The sequence below is a fragment of the Anabrus simplex genome, chromosome 1 (assembly GCF_040414725.1).
Source record: "Anabrus simplex isolate iqAnaSimp1 chromosome 1, ASM4041472v1, whole genome shotgun sequence".
NCBI classification, from domain to species: Eukaryota; Metazoa; Arthropoda; class Insecta; order Orthoptera; family Tettigoniidae; genus Anabrus; species Anabrus simplex.
The window spans coordinates 1,158,051,812-1,158,063,081 of NC_090265.1; the positions used below are offsets into that span (position 1 = coordinate 1,158,051,812).

General features: G+C 38.5%; 1 protein-coding gene across 1 annotated transcript in view; it reads left to right on the top strand.

The window, feature by feature from the left end:
• Positions 1 to 9,639, top strand: part of LSm3 (U6 snRNA-associated Sm-like protein LSm3) — a 34,306-nt gene extending 24,667 nt beyond the window's left edge. Inside the window, exon 3 of the mRNA XM_067150815.2 lies at positions 9,381 to 9,639. Within this exon, the coding sequence (XP_067006916.2) occupies positions 9,381 to 9,560 (180 nt within the window). The 3' untranslated portion in view covers positions 9,561 to 9,639. The remainder of the gene's footprint in view (positions 1 to 9,380) is intronic.
• The last annotated feature ends 1,631 nt before the right edge of the window (positions 9,640 to 11,270 follow it).

The window sequence follows — 11,270 nt, forward strand, 5'->3', positions numbered from 1 at the left end:
GATTTTTGAAGGGTGGAAAAAAGTCCTTTCGACATCCATGTCATACGATGTTGGCATCTAAAAGATCTCTGGTGACACATTTGTCATTTACCCGACAAAATTCGTTAAAAATCTCAGCCATAGACGCCCGAGAGAGTTTTGGTTTACTCGGTCTGCCATCTAGTAGGCCTAGAGTAAAACGGAACTTCAAAATTGACGAGCAGACAGCCAGATGGCATCAAATTGAAATGTCTGCACAGGGTAGCTGAGGCCATACTACTACTACTACTACTATTATTATTATTATTATTATTATTATTATTATTATTATTATTATTATTATTATTATTATTATTATTTACCCTTTGTTACACCACCATGTATAACATTACAGCATCTGGCAGACTATTACCACTTGTGTTTTTATGTTTGCAATAACCAAAAGGATCTTTTGGACCACACCTTAAAAGAAGAAAGACACAATTATCGGACAAATGTAAGAATGTATATGTAACAGGATCTAAATTTGGACAAATTAAATTCCACAATTTTTGCAAGCTTTTTAGAAAGCTTAGTGAATTTGTTGGCCTATATTGGGAAAAATTAATTCCTTTATCATCGATTCTTGGGGAAGACAAACAAATTGTACTCTTTTCAATGAGAAATTCATTAATGTGAATGGCAAATATACAAGTGGAGATAATTCCACCAAGGTGCACTCCTTTCTGTCAACCATGCAATGTGTACTTTTTTTAGACAAGTAGAGCTCCTCATAAGCAAGCTACAAAATGGCCCATATTTTTTTACAAGAAGGACAACAGATTAGTAAAAAGGACAATAGATTGACAATAGACAACAGATGTTTCATGACATGATAAGGTATACATGGTTCACTTAAAAGATATTTCCCGAATGAACAGTGTTCATGAACATCAATCAGGTGTATTTTCCTATGGACTTTGGATCGAAGAAATGTAACTATGGAAACTTTTCTTTCATGACATGTACCATCCTAAACACTTCATCCATTCATACCCTAATAGCTATAGTGAAAAAGTGATGTATTTGAATCATTGTGTAACTTCTGCTGCCAAAAATAATATAATACTAGCTGAAGTATTAGTCGTTGATGGGATAATTACTTAGCATGTGCATGATTATATTTTTTGTCCTCCTGTCATGTTGTTTCCCAGATTCTGAGGCGCATAAGTGGACATGCCTCTCCCTGTCAGCAGCTAGTGGTGACATACTCGCTTCCTTGTTCTCTGTGGCCCTTTGCAATTCAATATTGTTTTGTATTATTGCTGATCTTGATTTGATTCCTTCCTTCCGGTATAAAAGAAAGCCAAGAATTGGGTTCCGATATTGTAGACCTTCACATCTAGTTTTCTTTTGACTGTGATATTAGGGCATCCAATGTAAAGGGAGTCCTTCTTCCTCCTTTCATTACGTTCCTTCACGACATTTTCTCATTTCATTAGTCATCTTTACTACTGTATTTTCCTTGCTGTAGCTAGCTGTAGTACCAGTTGTTGAGGGGACAGTGATATAGCATGTGCAAAGTTATAAAACTCCCCAGCTACTTTCCACCAACTTTCAGGCATGCTGATTTACTCGGGATGCAGCAGTAATCCCATCTATCTGAGATGAGTGGCAGCAGAAGATGTAAAAGATGTTACAACAGTAGTCAATGTAATGTTATTGTTGATCATTTGTATGAGCTTTCAATTTTGTAGAGCTTCACATTTAGTTTTCTTCAGACTCTGTGATATTAGGCCATCTAATATAAAGTGAGTCCTGCCTCCTTTCATGAATCCCTCTTGTCTTATTCTTCAAGTAATCGTACCTTTATGATTTTTTCGCATTTTAAAAATAATTATCTTCACAATTTTCCTTGTTGATATTGACAGAAGACCACTCCTTAAGACAATCATGACAAAAACCATCGCCAGATAACAGGATTGAGCAGTATTTCCAGGTTAGCAATGTACAGCATTGATATAGACTGAGCAACAGCGGCCATTGGGAATTAGAAGTGGGGGGAGGGGGGCAATAAAGTACAGACAACAAAATTTACGGGTTTGTTGGATATGGTGGTGGTGGTGGGGAGTATATATATATCAAAACTGAAAAAAAAAAAAAAAAAAAAGGTTAGAAGTGGTAAGCTTTTTAATGTTCTCCGAGCGAAATTGACAGTCTACCAAATTAGGTGAGGTATAATACACAGTTCAAAAAAATTAGGGTAACATGTTTTTGAACGTATGCCATGCTCCACAGAACAATACCTCATACCCAGGTATATTACCAACTAAACATTTATTCCTTACCATTGAAGTATACTTGAGAACTTCGATGAATTCGCATTCATTTTCAGAACACAAATGGAAATGTCCAAATAGGGGCGAAAACAAAGTGATAAGTCCTCCAGGGCAGATTTTTATCACAGTTGGAGAGCATCAGTATGGTGTATGTCCTCCACAAGGATTTATCACAGCTTGGCACCTACGTGGCATGCTCCGTATAAGTCAACAAAGGTCATGATCCGGTATCAGGTCCCATTCTTCAGCGAGAGACTGTTCGAGGTCTTGGAGAGTCTGTGGAGGAATAGGATGCCCACGAACACTTTTGTCAAGCCTATCCCACACATGCTCAATGGGATAAAGGTTCCATCTCTTGAATGTCCAGTTCTTGCAAGACAGCTCTGGTGAGGCACGCTACATGAGCCCTGGCATTGTCGTGCACGAGTACGAATTCAGGGCCAACACCGTTTGCAGCAACCAACACATGCTGTAGCAGTATCTGCTCGATGTACCCCACAGCGGTAAGATAACCATGGACGGCGACACGATCCATACGACCATCAATACTGATGCCAACACACACCATCACAGAACCTTGTCCGAATCGGTTGCCTTCCTGAACAACATTTGGCATATACTGCTCATCCCGGCGTCTCCATACATGTTGACGTCCATCACACTGTGTCAGGGGACATTTGGACTAGTCTGTGAACAACACAGGTCTCCATTGGTGAAGTTGCCAGTTGACGTGGGTGCGAGCAAACAGAAGGTGAGCTGCGCGATGTTGCTGCATTAAACGAGGCACTTGAACAGGCTGTCTGGTTCGTAAGGACACTTCTCTTACCTATTCCTTACTGTCTGGTCAGACACAGTGACTCCAGTGACCCTCCTGAGGTCTTGTTGCGGTTCTCTGGCAGTTGCTGAACGATGCCACACGCACAGATGGTCAGATATCGGTCATCCTGGGTTGTCATGAGTCCACGATCTTGTCCAACCCTCCTTGTGAACTGGCCTGTCTCATTGTAGCGATTCCACAAGTGTTGAACAACTGACGGAGAGACATTGAGATCCACAGCAACACGACGAAAAGTCCATCCTTCCTGGATCACAGTGATGGTCATTGAGACATGAACCTCGTTAAGAAGTCTCATGGGATGTGCTGGTTTACGTACACCGTGCTCAGATAACCGCAGTAGTCGGTGTATCTCACGACGACACATGGACGCACTGCAATTCACTTTGTTTGAGGGGTCATCTGACAGTTTAATGCATGGCTACGCCTACAGATGGAGTATAACTTCAATTTTATATACCCTGAGTAGATAAGGTCTCAAGGTATGCTGTACGACCATTGGAACTCCATCTACCAAATTAACGTTCACGTACCACACATTACAAAACATGTTCCCCTAATTTTTTGGAACTGTGTAATTTTTTTGATATTTTAATTCAATGCCGTAATATAAAACTTGCACCAAAGAAACTATATTACACATGTATTATGATTAAACGGAAGTACGGCATGATTATACAATTAAACATGTAATATTTGACTACATGCTAAGAAACTGGCAGACACTAAAGAGACTGACAAATGCGTACCTCAGTGTCCATGACCTTGGCAAAAGATATACCTCTGCTAACCTTTCTCATAGCACATGCAAAGTCTCCACTACTTGCTATGGCACTATACAAATCAGTTTACCGCGATGAACAATATTTTGTGCATATTTCTGCTAATAATTTTGATAATAATGGAAGAAAATAAAGGAAGGAAGCTGATAAGACAACAGGGCTTGTGCAAATTGCTTGTTTTAATAATTCCTACAATTCCTAGTTTCAACCAGCTAAAATGGAATAAAATGTAATGCTTTCACCACCTGTGGACCGGGGGGGGGGGGAGCAACTGCACCCCCATCTAATCGCCATTACTGCTGAGCAACGAAAGTCTAAATTCATGAATTCTCTTATCATAGTCGGTACGCTTAAACTGTATAAGACTTAAATGATCGGAAATTGTATTCTCTAAATCTCTCAGTAATGTAGTACTTTTTGATAGGACCAGTAATATAGGTATTTAAAAATTAAATTTGAGATGCCTTCCCCTTAGCTACCATCTCATCCAGCGTGAATAGAATTATTTATAGCTTAGACTGTAGTACCTTATTGACTTCGCAAACTGATTTTCATTAAATTCCGTTCATCCATTTTCTCGTGGTACGGCATTGTTATGGACTTAGGAACAAAAATTGAACTTCATGAGTATCTCTGTTATCATAGCCGGCACTGTAAAAATTTATGACATAAATGATCGGAAATTTAATTCTATATAACTTCGGTTGCATAGTATTTATCGATAGGACCACTAATAACAGATACTTGAGAATTAAATTTTAGGCTTTCCCCTAAACTACCATTTCACTCAGCATGAATACAATGATTTACTGCCTAGATTGTAGAACTTCATTCCCCGACTTTACGTACTGATTTTCATTAAATTCTCTTCAGCCGTTTTCTCGCGATGCACGTGCACAGAAAATTAAAAAGTGCATTTCCATATTATTGTGAAGACGACCGATACTGAAATAACATTCTTTTTTAAATTCTGAGCAGTGTACAGACACTATACATATATATATATACTAGCAAGATACCTGTGCTTCGCTACGGTATTATACTGAAATTCGTAATTGAATGCTTATTGTTTTAGATATATAATCTGCCGAAATTCGCGATCTGACTCGTTTTCTGTGAGAATCCGCCAAAATTCACGATGTGACTCGTTTTCTAATAGATCACGGCAAGTTTCCTCCCATTTTTCAATCTTTCTTTCCAGCAATCGGTTTTTTACTTCCCGGGCTGGGTCCAGGTATTCCAACCCGGTCAGTTGGGTCCTTAAATCTTTGCCATCTTTTCATATAAGCATTTTTAATATGGATCAAATCCTTCAGGAGATTCGGCGTGGTGTCGTCTTGGGTGCCTTGGTGGTACTGAACCCACGACCGGACTGCATTCTTAGTCATTACCCATCCAGGACCCGTTTCCAGCGCGGTTCGCATATTTGACAACGGTCCAGAATATTATTATTATTATTATTATTATTATTATTATTATTATTATTATTATTATTATTATTATTATTAGATGTTGTGGACCCCACAGCAAGATGCAAGACCGCTACTTGGCGGTAAATTACATCTGCTGCCATTGTCATTGTTGATAATGTGACCAGCACCATTGTCGCGCGTAGGCAAGTGTGCAGGATTTCTGGCGATACGAACGACACACATCGTGCATTATTGACCTTATTATAGAGGTGAACAATTTGACGGTCAATCTCATTCTTATCGTTTATTTCAAATGTGTTTAAATTTTTTATTTATATGCCAGGAGAAACTACTGTAATCTAAGAACGTTCTCCGAAGGAAAAGATGACTTGAAAACGAACCCAGGAAAGATTAAAAATGATCGGTTTATGATCAGAGTAAGTACATCGAATATCTACAGCCTGTTTCCAGTCATTCGATAGGGTCAGGAAATGGAATGAATAAAGCCCCATCTAGCGGCGACAATAGGAATTGTGCCGGCTGCCGAAGCACTCCTCTGGGGCAATGATCGATGAATGACAAATGAAATGAAATATTGGACAGTGTTGCTGGAATGAATGATGACAGGGGAAACCGGAGTATCCGGAGAAAAACCTGTCCTGCCTCCATTTTGTCCAGCACGAATGTCACATGGAGTGACCGGGATTTGAACCACGGAACCCAGCTGTGAGAAGCCAGCGCGCTGCCACCTGAGCAACGGAGGCTCCTTATAAGTACATTATGAACAGTAAAATCAATTGGTCTCACCTCCTTTTACACCCCACCGCTGTTAAGTTTATTTCCACCCCCCCCCCCCCCCCAAAAAAAATTAAATGTTCACGTCTATTACCTTCAATTTTGATGTATAATTATCCCCATAAAAATAATTCACATTTTTCACTTCCTTTCACACGCCTAAGTGTATTTTCCAGCAAAAAATTACTTGTTTCTTTAATAGTAAAGGATCTTCTAAATTCCAATTATCACGACTGTACCTTCTTCAGTTTTTGATTTATGTGTCCTCATGAAAGGAATTCAACTCCTTTTCACTCCCGCCCCCCAAGATGATTCCCCTCCCTCCCCAAACGCGTTTTTCTTTGCTTTTAAAGGAGATCCAAATACCAGTTTTCACGTCTGTAGCCTAACAACTTTAGTTTTAATTAGATGTATGTATTCTCATACAATTAAGTCAATTTTTCAATTCTTTCACCCCCGCCCCCTTTCATTGGATTTTCCGAGAATATGTGTTTCTTTACTTTTAAAGCAGATTCCAAATATCAAATTTCACGTCTGTAACATCTTCATTTTTGAGATATCAGTTGCCTAATTAAAAGAATTCAACACCATTTTCCGTGCACTTTTACTCCCCCCCACTCCACCCAAGTAGTATTTCCGAAAACTAAAAATACCCGTTTCTTTATTTTTAATAGAGATAAAAATACCATTTTTCACTTCTGTAACTTGTTAAGTTTTTGAGATATACTGTAGAAATTTTCATTTTAAAAATTCACCCCTTTTCAGTTCCCCTTAAGTGGAGTTTCCAAAAACAAATCACCTATATTTACATTTACAGGAGATTCCAAATACCCACTTTTTACGTCTGTAGCATTTTTTATTCTTTTTTATATTCTGTAGATATAGTCTTTCAAAAAATTCACCCCAATTTGTCACCCCTGCTTAACTGCCATTAATTGGATTTTCCAAAAAAAATACATGTTTCTTTATTTTTAAATGAGATCAAATATACACATTTTCAGTTCTGTAATATCTTCAGTTTCTGAGATATGTGTATCCTCATTAAGGGCATTCAACCCATTATTCACCCTTTTACCCTCTTAGCGACGGAATATCCAAAAATCCTCTCTTAGCGAGCACCTACATCTTAATATGAATATATCCCCAAAATTTCATTTCTTTATGTCCAGTAGTTTTGGCTCGGCGATGATGAATCAGTCAGTCAATCAGGACAAGTTATTTTATATATATAGATGAGTAGCAAATAAAGAACATTGAAGAAGTTTGGTGGTTTCAGACTCGCGAATTTGAGCCACAGGCAAGTGCCTGGAAGCTAACCTTCCGCAGAACATGATGCAGGGACAGATAACTGTGCCACCAGTTTTATACGCTTGTACTTAGGACCCTAATGGCCATTGAACAAATTACTAAAATTGTATTTCTTATTTTAACCATAATTTTCCCTGATATGATTTTTGTTGACATACAAGTTTCAATCATCATTGCCCGCTACTTATTAGTATAATTCCATAAAAATTCAGATTTTTGTATTCACATGTTGTCTTGTCCTTGAATTTAATTTTTTTACTGCAGAACTTGGACTGTCCATATTGTCGTCACAAGTCCCAGAAAAATAGATTATCGTTGTCAGTGGGGAGAGATAGAGAGAGAGAGACTGAGTGAACATCAGTCAGTCACTAGTTGTTTGTTGCGTAGATTGTGCAGTAGAATTATTGCACTTTTTACTGTATTTGTACGTTGTGTAATAAGCATAGAGCAAAGCATCATTCATTGAAAGGCACTAATGTAAAAGTTCTTTAATGATGGTTATTGATTTCTGGTCATTGAATAAAATGTCTTTTTCATGTAATGTGTCTTTATAAATACAGTGTTGCTTTTCATTTAATATGAGCTCTTAGCTGTACACAGTAGATTTTTTCAATAAATTAAATGCTTTCATTTAAATAACTCTGTTTTCTTGTTTTTTTTTTCACTGAATGTCCAGTAATCCGATAGATCTCTATAATCCAGTAATCCAGCTAGGCCTTGTCCCATATGTGTCAGACAAAAGTGAGACTACTGTATTTCCTTTTGCTTTTTTTTTTTTTTTTCTCTGTTCTCTTCTTGCCATGCTTTCTTTTCTCCCGATGTTTCCTTCACCTTCGCATTCCACCATGGCGTTTCCTTTTCTTTCACTCTTACAGATCAGATCTTATCGGCACAACCTACAAATGCTCTTTTAAACATGCATCGTTTCTCTTACATCCCAATTCTGTGACTGGAATATTATGTTCCAGGATCTCGTGAAATTGCTCCTTTAATCTTTTAATTTCTTATATCTTGTCTCCTTTATTCTTTTCATTTTTTTTTCCATTTTCATCCTTGCTGCTGATGATGGTCTCCATCAAGAGCTTCTCCTGGAAGAGCTGTTATGTCCAATAATTGTCTGAAATTTTCTTTTTCAACCAAAAAATAATTACTGGCTGTGCCCTCCTCTCCACCCCAACCATAACTTGTAATGTCCTACTGTTTTTCTTTCTAAACCATGTATTGCCTAGAATCAAACCACATCTTTCACAAAAATCTATCAATTTTTCTTTATACATAAGCTCCAGTTACTTTTTCCTTCCCTAGTCTTTCTATTCCCACTTGCACATTTATCACCCATTACTATCACTTCAACATCTGTAATTTCTCTTTCCTGTTTCTTCAGGAATACCTCAATATCCCCTTCTATTTCTGGTCTGGAGTGTGTACACTTGTATAAAGTCCGTCATTACATTTTTCATTCTCATACGAACTTTGATTATCCTATCGCTTCTGCAATTTCCACATATTATTCAAGAGTCCCTCTTCCCACTCTATTTCTTGCCTCTTTGCCGTGGCTCCAATATAATATGTATCCCTTCCTCGTTTTCCTTTCTTCACTTTGCTCAGTCCCATCATTGCTACAGCCTTTTTCTTCAAGAAATCGATTTCGTCTTTCCCAGTGAGGGACATCAAGTGTCATTCTGTCTACTTGATGGGTCAGCTTACACAAAATAACATTCAATGTCATAGCGTGGTTAAACTTATCATGGAAGTTTTTGCTAATTTACTTATAGGCAGTAAGAGCACAACTGAACTGATAGTTCTGGAACCATTAATGTGCTGGTTAGGTGATTTACTCCCAATAATGCAAAGGCTTTAATACTTGCTATGTTAATTAAAGGTTAAAATAACATGTATTTAACAATTTAAGGATGTAATCATATTTAAAGTTGTGTTCCTTACTTTTCAGGCTTATGACCAGCATTTAAACATGGTGTTGGGAGAAGCCGAGGAGACTGTGACAACAATTGAAATAGATGAAGAGACTTATGAAGAAGTGTATAAAACAACCAAGAGGAACATTCCAATGTTATTTGTTCGTGGAGATGGTGTGATTTTAGTGTCCCCTCCTATGAGGGCAGGAGCGTGATATTCCAGTGATCTTGCCTTTGTAACATTCAGTCTTTAATTGTTTCATATGCAGTAATAATAAAATATTTACATTTCTTTTTAGAAAATTCTAACATTCAGTTGCCTATAATGGGCATATAAATTATACCAGCACAGAAATACCCTTAATTTGGTATTTTATGAGGTAGGCAAGTTCTATTTTCCTCCCCTGCAAACCATGTGACCGTGCACGTCCCAATGAAGCAGATAGCTAAGCTGCAGGTGCAATGATATCAGATGGGTATCTGTTGAGAGACCAGACTAACAAATGGTTCATCGAAAGGGGAATAGCAGCCTTTTGGGAGCTGCAAGGGCAACAGTCTGGATGATTGATGTATATGGCCTTGTAATAATACTCAACATGGTTTAGCTGTGTTGACACTTCTACGCGGCTGAAAGCAACAGGAAACTACAGCCATAACTAACTCCCGAGGACATGCAGCTCTCTCTGTATGAATGATGTACTGGTGATGGCTTCCTTCCAGGTAAAATATTGTGGAGGTAAAATAGACCCCCATTCGGATCTCCGGGTGGGGACTACACGAGAAAGGGCAATCATCAGGAAGATGGATACTGACATTTCTGCAAGTCGGAGCATGGAATGTTAGAAGTTTGAACCGTTGTGCTAGGTTAGAGAATCTGAAAAGGGAGATGGATAGACTAAAGTTAGATGTAGTTGGTATAAGTGAAGTACATTGGCAGGAAGAACAGAATTTTTGGTCAGGAGACTACAGAATTATCAACACAAAATCAAACGAAGAATGCAGGAGTCTTTTTAATAATGAATAAGAAAATAGGATAGCAGGTAAGCTACTATGACCAGTATAGTGAAAGGATTATTGTTGTCAAGATAGACAGCAAGCCAATGCCCACAACAAGAGTGCAGGTCTATATGCCTACTAATTCAGCGAATGATGAAAAAATCGAAAGAATATATGAAGAGATAGACACCTGCACAAAAAAAGGGAACATCATGACATCAGAAACTATCGTCCTATTAGCTTGCTTTCTGTCCTTTACAAGGTTTTCACCAAGGTACTGACAAATAGAATCAGTTCAACGCTTGATTTTGCCCAGCCAATTGAACAAGCAGGTTTCTGCCGAGGTTTTGGAGCAATCTACCACATACTCACCCTTCGTGAAGTTATCAGCAGAAGTAATGAATATCAAATGCTGCTCTGTCTGGCCTTTGTGAACTTTGAAAAGGCTTTTGGCTCTGTGAGCCACGCTGCTGCTATGCAAGCCTTAGGCGAACATGGTGTCGATGCTGCCTACATAAGAATACTCCAGCATATTTACGAAACCTCTTCAGCCTTCGTGAACGTCAGTGTGCCAACCACGGATTTTCCAATTCAAAGAGGTGTAAAGCAAGGCGACCCCATTTCTCCCAAGCTGTTCTCAGCAGTAGTGATGGGCAACGCTCTCGCTCGAGACTCTTGAGACTGACGTCGCAGATCTCGAGACTCTCGCGAGAATCCTGAGACCGATCCTCCTGTAGCACAAGCTGTGCGACGTACCAGTAACTACGACTGTAAACATGATAGTATATCATTGGCAGTTATTGCGTGAAATAACATTCTCTTATGAAAACCTATGAGCCAATACATTTTGTCAAAAGCCTGGAAAAGTACTGCATGTTCAACTATGAACCACTTAATACCATTAACTAAAGTGGAAACAGAATGTCAGT